Source organism: Scomber scombrus, chromosome 24 (genome assembly GCF_963691925.1).
Source record: "Scomber scombrus chromosome 24, fScoSco1.1, whole genome shotgun sequence".
Lineage (NCBI taxonomy): Eukaryota > Metazoa > Chordata > Actinopteri > Scombriformes > Scombridae > Scomber > Scomber scombrus.
In genome coordinates this window covers 8,029,614-8,043,094 of record NC_084993.1, presented here as the reverse complement: position 1 = coordinate 8,043,094, position 13,481 = coordinate 8,029,614, and the positions used below count along the sequence as shown (strand labels likewise).

The 13,481-nt window shown below is 40.2% G+C and overlaps 2 protein-coding genes across 2 annotated transcripts in view; both read left to right on the top strand.

The window, feature by feature from the left end:
- Positions 1-98: 98 nt before the first annotated feature.
- Positions 99-3,839, top strand: zgc:110699 (uncharacterized protein LOC325371 homolog). The gene is made up of 9 exons (XM_062445477.1): positions 99-106; positions 222-226; positions 609-722; positions 1,468-1,524; positions 1,667-1,740; positions 2,352-2,490; positions 3,087-3,180; positions 3,459-3,530; positions 3,731-3,839. Exons 1-9 carry the CDS (start codon positions 99-101, stop codon positions 3,837-3,839), a joined length of 672 nt encoding a protein of 223 aa, XP_062301461.1.
- A 7,130-nt stretch (positions 3,840-10,969) lies between these two features.
- creb3l1 (cAMP responsive element binding protein 3-like 1) overlaps positions 10,970-13,481 on the top strand; it is a 32,595-nt gene continuing 30,083 nt past the window's right edge. The window contains exon 1 of the mRNA XM_062414704.1: positions 10,970-11,301. Coding sequence (XP_062270688.1) covers positions 11,191-11,301 — 111 coding nt within the window. The 5' untranslated portion in view covers positions 10,970-11,190. The remainder of the gene's footprint in view (positions 11,302-13,481) is intronic.

Here is a 13,481-nt window from a genome sequence, read left to right as displayed (position 1 = left end):
AACTCTGAGTAACATTGTTTAAATATGCTGATGTTAAATGTTTTTATTAAATTGTCCCTTGACCCATTTAACTAGTGTTTAGCTTCAACACAAACATTATGGTTAGGTGATACCTTTGTTTTATAAATCTGTTTATTTTAGTGAACTAATCATTAAGTAAAAAGGCATATTGCTGAGTGACAGCTAAGCTAAGCTGCTAAATGTATCCGTGATTCCTCCAGAAGAGGTGAATCTATGTTTATTCTGTCTTAGAAAACAGGTGTTCCCTCTAGCTCTAGTAGTAGTGTCACTACCTGCCAGTGCCACTAGGAGGATCTTGGCTTCTTTAAGGCAAATGGCTCTTGGAAGGGGGGAGAGAGAGACGCACACACTCAAAAAAGAAGAGAAGACAGTCCCATCTTTTCATTCCTTGTGTGCTCAGTGTCTGAACACTGGGGTCATTATTTTACTCCTCTCCATATCTGGAAATTACTCCCACTTAAAGGTCAGTATTATTGCAACCTACAGCATAGTTTGTATGTGCTTAGTTTTTCATGGCTGCATGCAGTTTTATACTTCTACTTTGAGTTGTGTTGTGCAATTTACTCTACCTCTTCTGCTCTTTGCAGTGTTTTCATGCGGGGACAGACAGCAGGACAGACTGTGGACAGATAGTGAACCCAGCAGGAAAATGGTTCCAGTTAAACTCCTCATTCTGGGAGCTCAAAACACTGGAAAAACAGGTAGAATACAGACTGCAGGCGGATACTGTAAATGCACAGAGGTCCAGGCAGAAAAAATACAGGTGCAGAAACAGGATGGGAATGTGTGTGAAATGTTTGGATCATGTAATGAGTATCATTAGTCCAGCATGTTCTCACACGTGTTCAAAGAGCGAAACAGGATGCTGAGTTTAGGGGTAAAGTATGGTCATGTTTTGTTAGGTTTTGCTAAATAAGGAAACCTTACAAAAGTCTGGAGTTGACCCCATGACATGAGCATTGAAGTGTATCCAGCCACTGCTAAGCTTTAATATGCTGCCATGTCTCCATACAAGCCTCCTGTCAGATCTTCTCATATGTTGGGGAAACAGCTTTTCATATGTGGGCCATGTTTGTATTTAACATCATTTCACAGTATTTGACAAGAGCAGCCTGTTGTGTTTAAATGCTCAGGCAAGCTGAAGTAAACCCTCAATTTGTCCAGCATAGAGGAAAAAACCTTGTACACCAGACACAAAGTCAAACAAACCCATACAGACTCTTTGCACCCAAACACAGAGAAAGCACTTGTGGCATTTGTTTAAACAAGGCAGGAAACATTACTAAGAGGATAATTCTCAAAGCGGTGAAGACCGTGAAAGAAACATGCTGCATGTCAGATGCAGATTACGGTATTACTTAAACTTCATGTGTGTGTGTGTGTGTGAATCAATAGTGTGGTGGTTTCTGGCAAGTTCACTCTCTCAGGTCTGTTTTGTGTCTCCAGCACTGTGTGTTCGTTTCATAACCAAGCGCTTCATTGGAGAATACGACCATAAAAAGGGTAAGACTGCAGTAAGTATTTATTGGAATAAACATTTCCGACATGGAAAAAAATAATTAGGACAATCGTTCCTGACATTACTGCATCATCCTGCCTCTCACTGACCTGATAAGATGTTTAAAATGTGTCTGTTTTACCACAGAGGTGACCTACAGATGCAGTCGGGTGATGGACCAGGAATCTGTTGATCTAGAGATTTTGGATATAGCTTGTAAGGTAAACTTTGGGCTTCTATTTGTAGCTTTGTAACATCACAGTACCTCTTTCAATAACAGCATTGACATTAAAGGGGCAGTGTGTAGAATTTAGTGGCATCTAGCAGAACAGATTTGGCAGAAATGGAATATAATATTAATGTTTTAATGAGTGTATAATCATCTGAAAATAAGAATCATTGTTTTTTTGTTACCTTAAAATGAGCTCTACAAAGGGCACCCACCATGTTTTACCGCCATTTTTCTTCAGTAGCCTAGAACAGGCAAACCAGACAAAGTTATAATAAGAAACATGTATTCAAATTATTTAATTGGTAACATTCAGAGGTGCAGTTATATGTATTTTTGAACTTTTAAGAAACCTAAGGCAGCCTTTTCCCCTTGTCTTGAGTCTTTATGCTAAGCTAAGCTAATCGCCTGCTCACTCTGGCTTCATATGTAGCCTACAAGCATGAGAGTGTGGTGTCAATTTTCTCATCTAACTCTTGGCGAGACAGAAAATAAACGTGCTTCCAAAAATGTTGAGCGCCACCCAGTCTGATGAGTGATTTGACACGAGTCAGCGTTCCCTACATATTCACTTTATGATACACCAATGAGGTTTCTTGACAGGAGAGCTGTGTGGCTTCTCTGGAGTCGTCCATCCGCTGGGCTGACGGTTTCCTGCTGCTGTACTCCATCACACAGCGCATCAGCTTCCTGGAGGTCCCACAACTCAAGAAACTCATCGAACAAACCAAACAGAGTCTGGGTAAGGAACTAACTAACCAACCACTCACAAGACCAATCAGATCTTCTGAAATCCCTCACATAGGTGCTTTAATTCCACTTATTTGATGGCTGAATGCTGGAAAACAATTCTTCTACAAGTTTATAATCAGATTATTTGGCCTCTCAACATCTCTGACAAATTTACTCAGGAAATATAAAGTCTGCATCTTATTTATTTGTGCATTTTTTTAATCAAGATCACTTAGAGACAAATGAAACAGGACTACAACTAACTAACATACCAGAATGACTGAACCAGCATCTCCACAGGGACATTGTGTTCATTATGTTTGCTCTTAAAGTACAGTGAGTCTCTGCTTTAACTCTAATGCTGACATCTGTCTATTGTCACCTTTATACACACGCACACACACACACACACACACACATATACACACATACACACACATACACGTATGCACAAATAGAGCAGACATGTATTCCATGTTTGGTCTGCAGGTAGGGTGATAACAGCACAAACTCTGCACATCATAACATCGTCTTTTAGGTTTATTGTCGCTTCATTTAACTGCATACGTGTCTGTGTCTGTGTGTGTGTGTGTGTGTGTGTCTCAGTCGTTCCTACAGTGCTTGTAGCCAATAAAGCGGACTTGGAAATCGGCAGGGAGGTGACAACAGAGGAAGGACAGAGACTTGCCAAGGATTTAAGGTTTGTGTGTGTTATCATTTCTGTTCATTAGCTAATGGATGTCTGTCTGTCTATATTACTTTCCAAATATCACACTACTATTTGTTGATGAATGAATTACATGTTGTATTTGTTGTTACTGTTTAAATGAAAATAATATGATTATTAGAAGAAAATGTGAATGTTACGGATCAAATGTACATTTAATTACGGCCTGCTAAGTTAGTTTCATATGTGAAATACAGTAAGCTAAACTAAAGTGTGTGTGTGTGTGTGTGTGTGTGTCTGCGTCTGTGTAGGTGTGGTTTCAGGGAGCTATCAGTGGCCGAGGCTGTCTTAGCTGTGGAGGCAGCAGTGCTTCAGCTCATTAGGTTTGATTCAGCAGTTTTCTAACTTATTTCACACAGTTTGCAATATGTATAAGAAAAGAATACTCATTTATTGATGCTGGATGTCAGGTTTTGCTTCTGGTCTAATTATTTATAAGCAACAAGAACAGAAATTAGTAAAATATTCAAAGCAGTCTGAATGCAGAATGTGATGTTTTGTTCCTTTGTTTTGTTTCTGATAGGCTGGTGTTGGATCAGCAGCGCCCTCTGCCTGACCGTCGCTCCTACATGCTGACTGTTCGCCACGCCCTGACAAAGAAACTGACCCGCTCTAAAACCATGCAGTGGTGACCACAGCAAACAAGTAATTCATGTTAGTGTTGTCTGCTCTTCTGTTTCTGTTACATGACGATCTAGCCATTGAAACATAAAAAAAGCTGATTTTTACTCCTCTTATTATAAGGTTGGCCTTCTGGATTCACGGTGTCATGCCCTTTTAAAATATAAAATACAATGGATTGTGCAAGAAAAGTCCGAATTAGGGCACTGCTGATCAAACATCAGTGGGGCTTTAGGGACGCAAGATGCCTGCAATAAGGATTTAGTTTAATCCGCTGCAAGCACAAACCCTCGTAGCAAGGTCATAGAAGCAGCAAGAGTAAAACCAGAGACAGTCTGGAAAAGAGGGTGAAGCAGGATGAATAAATTAGTTATTAGTCTGAGCAGTCAACAATGACCAGTCCATCGGATTGTCTCAGCCAGATGGTTTAATGGACCGAGAGAGTCCAGGCTGGCTGGGAAGTGCTGAGTCCCAGTGCACATTTACAGCAGCCCAAATATGCTTTTAAGACACAGTGATGTCCCAACACTAAAATCCCCATCACCTAATGATGCACACTAATGCATTTGTGATATATGTGCAGCTATAAATAAATAATAATAAAATACATGTATTAAGTACAATAAAAGTATGTTTCTTTATTTATTTTGTGTGTTCTGTATTAAGAAGAACAAATAACACCTTTTCTGTGTTTGCTTCATATTCGTTGCAACTGAAACCACTTGCAGAAAAAATAGATACTGTGCAGCAGCTCCTTTTTGTTTTCTTTCATGTTGTTACAATATCCTGTGCCTTGGTTTGTTATGTGCTTCGCCCTCCAGTAGATGGAGGCAGTTACTCTCATATGATCTGGTGCTGGCGCAACACAGTCACAATATGTCATCCAAAAGCTGTCAACTGCCTTATCATTTCAAGTATTGTATAATTTGACTGTTTGAAGTATGATTTATGCAGGGATAAAAGAAGAAATACCAAGATGGTCTGTCCGTTGTCCAGTCAGTCAGTCATCCAGCCACTCAGTCATTAAGCAAACCAGTTAAATTTGCCCTTGTTGTTGTGTGTAGATGATATAACAGAGTGTAAAGAAAGAGGCTGGCTTTGATTACAGCCTTGGCGTTACTCAACTCGACCTCTCTGTTTCTCCCCATGTATCTCCCTTTTCTCTGAACTCCTGAACTTTATGATCAACGAGAGGAATTTTGAAAAACAGAGACAGAAAAGGCAACAGAGTGAGTGACAGAAAAATAAGACAGGCTATAACAGGGAAGAAAAACATTGGGATACTTTGGCAGAATACCTTTTTATGTATCTGTGTGGAACAGGGAAAGGAAAAGAGCTGCTCCTTTTCAGCCACACTGAGCCTTGAATACACTATAACCCGCTGCTCTATCTCCAGCCACTTGTAAAGACATAATGGGAAAATTCACTGTGTATTTACTGTCCACTCCCCATGCTTTCAACTCCCCACTGACACCTATTATACATCAAATACTCCACCCAGCAACCACCAACCAACCACAGGCACCCCACTGGGCTTTATGCAAAATCACAGAGGAAGATTTCAAACATAACATTACAGTCCAATTTTCATATTTCAGCACTAGCCATTTAATGTATTTGGATTCTGTAATCGCCCTCCTAAATAGTTACTGGTAGAGTCCACCTGTCCTATGTATGATTACAATTGCCACACACACACTTCTTTAGTGTTTTTTAATGCAGTTTATCCTCTCTGCCCCACAGCTGGACACGCATTTTGAACAAAAGTCTGGTACCTGCGGTTTTAAAATGCACTTGCACCAGTAACCACAAGAGTTACTAAATCATCCAGGACTGAAAGCTTAAGGGATTTGGCCGGCGATTTTTATTTATATTTCTCTGTCAACAAATCTCACGCGCAGAACCAAACCCAACAATCGTGTGTGTATCCAAAGCCTGATATATCTTATTCCTCTGTGCTATTGTTCCAAAACTATTAAAACATGTCAGTGAGCCACAACACAAAGCAGCACTGTGGCATGCTCCTTCATCACAAAGATTAAAGTCACCTTAGTGTGTTAAGTAATGGCTCCTAAGACTAATATACTAATACAACAAGCTGCTGATTCTTGTTATTGGTCTTTGAAACCATCTGTAAACCAGGAACATGTCACCCAGAGCAACAGCATGGCTCACTTGATGTGTTTTTAATAGCTTTTGGACAACAACTGAGCTCTACGGCACAGAGGAATAAGATATGTCAGGCTTTGGATACACACACGCACGCACGCACGCACGCACGCATGCATGCACGCACGCACGCACGCACACACACACACACACTACTAATAAGTTGAATAAATTCATTGTTGGTTTGGCTCTGCACATAATATTTGTAGACAATAAGAGCGATATAGGAAATTTGGATCGTAATTTGAAGTAAATCATACTTTCTTTTTTTTTTTACCATGAAAGAAGAACAGAGGGAACATATTGGTTACAAAGTGGGGATCCTCTGCAAAGAAGTCTGTTGCTGGCCCTAACGACCTCTTTAATGTGATTGGAAAGAGGAGTCATTAGGATAAAAGTGTGAATTTATATTCACCATCATGAATGGCTGCTACAGTGAATACACTCAAGCCTCTTAAAAGGCTGAGCACAGGGAGCGAAAGACAGACGACGCAAGGACTAATTGTAATTGTCTGGTGTGTAATAGTGTGATGGAGAGTGATCCCGTCACTCGCTCAAAGACACACAAATAAACTGCCAGTTCTCCACCTCGATGCTTTGATGTTGCTGCTCTGTTTAACAGCCACGCCAACAAACCCGAGTGGATGTGAGAGACAGATGGAGAGAGACAGAGGAGGATAATGACAACGATGGAAAGTGATGACATCACATCGGTCACCAAGGAAATGAAAGGTCAGAACCCCAAGTCAACTGTATCGCTGAGAATAGAAGATGAGTCATACCTGCATCACTACACCCACAGCCAATCGGAAAGATCCCCTGTCACAACCTGCATCAATACACTGACAGCCAATCGGAGAGCTATTGTATTCACATTGACAAAACTCTTCAAAGTTTTAAGTTTATTAAAATGACACACTAATCTTAAATCCTGGGTGAGGTCTCATTAAGCATTAGCAGTTCATATACACAGGGTGAAGGAATAAGATTAACATATGTTTAGCATGTAACAATTATTAAATGTTAATAATGTTAAATGATGTTCTCTGCATCCTGGTTTTTGTGCTGTCTGTGTTAAAGGAGGGGGGCATTTAACTTTCCAATAATGCTGGCTGATGCTTACATTGGCTGATCAATGCCAGTTTTTAATTGAGTTCCTGCCACCTTACAGACAGTCATTTGTTTCTATTTGTTACACAACAGCTTGAAGCTCAAGTTGATTTCATGCTGAAGTGACCGAAATACAAACCGATGCTGGCCTTCAACACAATTCAACAGTCTAAAAGGTATTAACAAAAAGGTTTATCAGTGATTTAAAGTGTATGTGTTTGAGTCGTCAGAACAGGTTTATTCCTTAAATCTGGTATAATCTGTATTTTTATAATAACAACAGATGACTACTCAAAATGAATGCTAATGTTCTTTTGTCTGTTGATCAGGCATCTTAAAATACTCACTATAACAACTTTATATGACTGTGTTTACAGCTTTATCTGCTGCCCCCAAATGGCCAAAGAATCAATTAATGCAGCTTTAAGATTGATTTTCTATTTGATTTGGCGACACCTGTGGTGAATGGTCGGAACCTCAAGTGCCACCACAGTTCTGCCTTCCATAAATAATATCAACAATGGGGATTGATATGATAAATATCTAAAGGATTATAACTTATATTATATTATAACATACTAGTTTGGGGTTATTAAAAGATATTAAAGGTGCATTGATTCTTTCTGGAGCAATTATTGATGCATTTCCAACCTTATGTAAAACTTTACCAGTGTTTTTAAATGGTTTGAAGTCTCTATCTTTTACATCAGCTTATTACATAAGCTTAAAAATGCTCAGTAGTCAAAAACTCCTCAGGGTACCTTTAAATTTGAAATATTGTAGTCAGTGGAAGGTCACCACAGTTATACAACACCAATGGGACACCCTGTCCCCTAGGGCGGGACACCTCCGTAAACTGATATCTGGAGAAAAAAAGGAGACAGAGAAAAGAGGAGGAATGTATGATAAGGGAGAGGCAGAAAAAGAAAAACCAGGAAGGGACTAAGAAGAAGTCAGGTGGAAAAAGGAAAGGATGTAGAGTAACAAGAGATCATTGCATAACAGTTAGTGACTATTGTTTGATTAGGAACATAAAACATAAAACACAACGATACCTGATGGTAATCATTGTAGTCCAGTATGACGAATGAGTTCTGTCTCTTAACCTCCACCACACCCTCTCTGCAGTGACCCTGATATGAACAATATAGCCAGGAGTAAATCCATGACAAGATCCAGCAGGCCTACAGCTTGGACATTGTGCTGAATGTCTGCCCTGTTTCCAAAAAACATTTAAATCTTTGGGTTTGTGAGGGGGGTCAAGTCATAAGGCTCAAACCCAAATGAAGTCCAGAGTCACTGGTTTTAAACTGTCAGTTTAAGGTTGGAAGTACTTTCTGATTTTACCAAGCCCAAACTGAAGTCATTTCACTTTGTGAGTCCAGCAGCAGTTCACTTGCAATCTTTGTCTCGTCTCCAATTCTGGGTTGAAATAATAAGATCCTGGTCTGGATTCAGCTTTGTCATTATAGCAGCTCTGTGAGGCTGTACTCTGGCACAGCAGTAATATTTCAGTGAAAATGAACCATAGCGACAGACTGATTGAACAACACATCTCCAGAACCACTTGAGGAGCTAAAAAGAAATGAATCATTAAATAACAGTTGGAAATACCCCTCTTACATGTCTCAGCCACTGAAATCTACCCAGATTATGTAACAGGTCAGGGATGCAGTAAACACACACAGAGACACACATGCACCTCTGATACCTGCAACACAATGGACAGGGTTTCTCTCACCCATTTGTAATGCAGTCTTGCCCTCTTTTTCTTCTCTCTGTCTCTTGTCTCTCTGAAGAGAAACAATCTGGGGCAGAATGAGATGAGCGAGCAATCAGTTGAAGAAGACATATCTGTTTCATTCCCACTTTCCTGTCTGTGTATGTGTGTGTGTGTGTGTGTGTGTGTGTGTGTGTGTGTGTGTGTGTGTGTGTGTGTGTGTGTGTGTGTGTGTGTGTGTGTGTGTGATAGAGAGAGAGTGTGTGTGTTGTAGCTGCAGGCTATCTCAGGGTGTCAAACCAATCTCTACTGTCACTTGTCTTTTCTTTTCACAAACAAAAAACACATTCTTCAGCATAGACACCTATCACAATACATCGTCCCCAAAGCTCAAACGTGAGTGCAGGTGGATGACAGACTCATATTGTGTCATCAATAATAAACTAAATGTGTTCAGTGTTTCTGAAGCTACACTCAAAAGCATTTTACAATCCAACTGCATAGATTGTCTCATTTCCACATGGCAATGAAATAATTCAAATGGTAGTGATTCCCTCTGACCTGAAGGGGGTAACATTACACCCCCTGCACCATCTGCACTCTTGTAAAAGCTTGTGTCCAACAGTAGACTACCGGGCTTGTCTTAGCAAGAAAAGTCCAGGTGCAACTAATAACATTAACAAGCGCTCAGTTCCATTTCTAAGCGTCCCAGGAAGCCATACTGCTGAGCCATCAAACATATAAACCAAATATGGCAGGTGTTTCCACTTCTTGATTGATGTTGGGTTGGGAATTACATAGGTCACTTGATGAAATGATAGAGGTGTCATTTACACATAACAGGTGTAACCAAGCTAGCAGGACACACCCACACAGTCCTGAGAGAACATCTAATTAACCTAAACATTCAAAGTATCAATACCATTGTGCAAATATACTGTTACAAGTAATCTTCCTTCATTCAAAACTTTATTAATGTGTAATTATTATTAGCAAAATGTACTTTCAGTACATTGCAATAAAAATTTGGGGAGAGGGATAAATACTGTAACCTAGGCCATTGTCCTTTATATATTTCTCCATATCTTTCCAAAACTTCTTAACTCTTCAAATCATGTTACAGGGATATATTTTGTGAGGATTTTTAAAATTAATTTCTTATCTTTATATGTTTGCACTCTCTGTTAAAGCTGCACCAGAATGAATCTCCATCCCAGTGACTATTAGAGAACTGGACACATCTGGTTTATTTAGAGCTCATTTAAAGAAATGCTTAATTAGTACCCAGCCCTGTCAGCACTCAAACTCAATTACACCTTCCTGTCCTCAGCCTGTCTATGCTGAACTTCCCCTGGTGTCTGCTGTCACCTGTCGCTATCAAGCTGTTGACAGCCTGCCCTGCATGCATGTTCTCTGCTTTGCATGTTTCAGTTCGTGTCCAACAATGCAGCAGAATGTGATCTCATTAGGTCCATATTTATATGAACATTAATATCATTTGTTATATTATGATCCTCTGTGTTGCATGTTTAAATGTCTGACAATATAAGGTATCCTGAATTATGTTTGTTTATTAACATTGATTTTTTTGCATGCTTATAAATGATCTCAATAACGATTAATTTTAATGCTTATTAATGTGTTATGGGAAAGGGTTTTCCATTTTACCTGAGTGCATAAAAGTAGGTATAATGGGACAAAAACTAAGCTAAAATGGGACAAAATTATTAATATAACAGGTCTAATTAGCTTACAATTTTCAATCAGCCAATTTTCACATTACCATATTTAAATACAACATCAGTGACTGTCTTATTTTTCTTGGACATGTCACTGGAGTGAGGAAGGGGATCTTTAAGTGTCTGAAGGTCCAAAGTTATATAATTATTTCCTTTACAGTATAGCAAGGATCTATAACAAGTCCTAAAAGTAACAGTTAATATAGTCTTCAGAATTTTAGGAGGATCTCCAAAAAAGTGTCCCCTTGTTAGTTGACTTCCAATATATTTTCTGTTTTGGGCGTGCTCGTTATTTGACGCCAGGGGGGCTGGACTTCACTGAATATTCATTGGCGTGCGGGAGAGACACCGCACGCCAGGAGAGAGGCTGCGCTGCACGCACACAGCTGGATGGATAGCAACGTCTCCGCCGAGAAGGATGTGAATTTACTGCATTTTCAAGTTTGTCACTACCAGAAAAGCAGCAGCTGGACTCGGCTCGACCCAGAGGTTGTGTGAATAACGACCGGACCCTAAACATAGCACAGTCTGAAAAACAAACTGCTTCGTTTTAATGAGCTGATTTGAAAGAGATTTGGCCAGATAGCGACTGTCCATCCGTCCGGTGAGCTGCAGACAGACACAATGATGGAGTCTATCTTAGACAGTTTAACCGCAGAGAAACTCTATCCATCCGGAGGGACCAACCTGTTGGACCTGGAGGAACTCAGCGACGGAGATTTTCTCACTAATGTGGTGAGTCCTTCAGCTGATTGGTGTCATTGAACCGGCTTCCCTTTTGCTTTTCATTCATTGATAATTGATTGATAAGTATACACTGTCCAGTCGTGTTGTCTCTCTGCTGGAAGTCAGCTGTCTGTATTTAAAGTAAAAAAAAAAAAAAAAAAAAAAAAAAAATCAAACGCACCTTTTTGCCTGTTCCGCCCGGAGCCGGACCTTAGGAGGGCGGTGTGTATAACGGATCCTGGCTGACATCCGGGGCTCGTGCCCTTTGTGCGTATGTGTGTTTAATAGTGTGATGTGTGTGAGAGTGGGAACACACACACACACACACACACACACACACTGGCGAGTTACTGGTTAACTTGTGTGTGAGTGTGTGTCAGCTAACAGGTGTTGCTGTCCTCACCTGCACACCCGACTATTACTATTAATGTGGACTGTGTGTGTGTGTGTGTGTGTGTGTGTGTGTGTGTGTGTGTGTGTGTGTGTGTGTGTGTGTGTGTGTGTGTGTGTGTGCGTGCATACAATAAACTATTAATTGACCAATGTGCAGTGCATACAGTGGCACATTAGTCTTCATTACTTTTCAATTAACTCTTCAAGTGTTTGCCTTACTTAACTGCATAATGCAATTGGCTCATATTTCTTAATTTTACTTCCAATTACCTCCATAAATTAATGAATGTCTTAATTGCATCAACTCAACCTGTAACTGAGGGCTTAATTAATACTGGACTCTGGTGGCTAATGAATATTTAAATTGACTTAAGCTACCTCACAGGCCTAGTAGGAAAAGCACAGGTGTTACTAATAACATTAATGATGTCACCCTCCAGTCAACTGTCCCAGTGAGCCAGTATGGACCCTGCAACTGGAAGCGGCTAAATGGATTATTAAATTTATCACTGACACATGTGCTTTTCCTACTATGACAAGTCAAAATGTCTGCAGTGAAAACAACCTGTAATGGAAAATGATGTGACTAACTTTTACATAACTCTTATCAAACTATCTATATAAAGTGCGTCCTAGCAATACACTGTTAAATTTGCAATTATGCATGCCATACTCACTGCCGTTACCTTAATTAAATCTTGCTCAACTTGCTGAATGTTGCTGCAAAATAATCACACACAAACACACACAGCTCATGAGCACAGCACACAGCTCACTTATAACTCAGTTTTGCGGTTTAAAAAGAAACGAGAGTGTAGAGATGCGGGGGACATGCACACACTGTTGCATGACAAATGGTAAGACAGTTAAATCATTTCTGTCTTTTCTACATCACTGATTCCCCCCTGAAAAACCACCTGTTTCCACCTCTCCTCTTTCCAAAATCCTCATCCAAAAACAACAGGTTACCGGGGGCAACAGCTCCATGCATCATCCTCCTGTAGCACCTGAGACATCTTTTCAATTTCAGTAGAGGAAGACCCTGTCGCTGTAATGAACACAGGATGTGGTAGACAAGAATCATGCTTGTTGATCAATGCAAGACAGGAAACAAGTGTTAAAGAAGAAAATATCAGCAGTTTATTGGCAATATATTGACTGCTCTGCATGGAAACACAGTCAAATATAATTGCAATGAGAGGATTGGTACCTGCCCCTAATTTATGCATTCCTCCTCATCCTATCCTGTTTCTAAGCGTGCCGTGGGTGTGTTGCACACCTCCGGCCACAAAATGCCAAAAGTCTAACTACTGTGCCGTATGTGCATGCTTGAATGTTGCACTCCTAATCCACAGAAACAGGGAGAACAGAGTAAAAAAACATTTCACTGCTTCATACTCATAGGTTAATGATAAAAATCCTAAAGTCAGTGACTGTGAGCAGGAAGTCTACTCCTGTCTCTCTGCTCTATCATTCGCTCTCTCTTTTTCCACTGTGTCATTCCCTCTTTTCTTTTCCTTTTTTTAAAAAACCGTGCAGGTTTTTAAGCAGACCTCTATTTTAGTCAGTGAGTCAGTCGGGCAGTCTGCTTGTGGTTTGTACCCCCCCCCCCGTCTCCGTTCTAAATAAAGTTGTCCACTCTGCTGTGAAGCCACTAGGCTGGGCTGTACCACTGAGGACATGGGAAAGTATGGCTGATTGGCCACAATGCTGGATGGCATGCTTATACATACTTTCATGCAGTGAACGGACCAAATTTAAATGTCTCCTCCATCTAAAACGTGTATGGACAATCA

What these genes read in the sequence shown, in the direction of transcription:
- zgc:110699 (XM_062445477.1), top strand. An exon ending in AGAATACGACCATAAAAAGG is followed by an intron (nt 1,525 to 1,666) that starts GTAAGACTGCAG and finishes GTTTTACCACAG; the next exon opens with AGGTGACCTACAGATGCAGT. An exon ending in ACAAACCAAACAGAGTCTGG is followed by an intron (nt 2,491 to 3,086) that starts GTAAGGAACTAA and finishes TGTGTGTCTCAG; the next exon opens with TCGTTCCTACAGTGCTTGTA.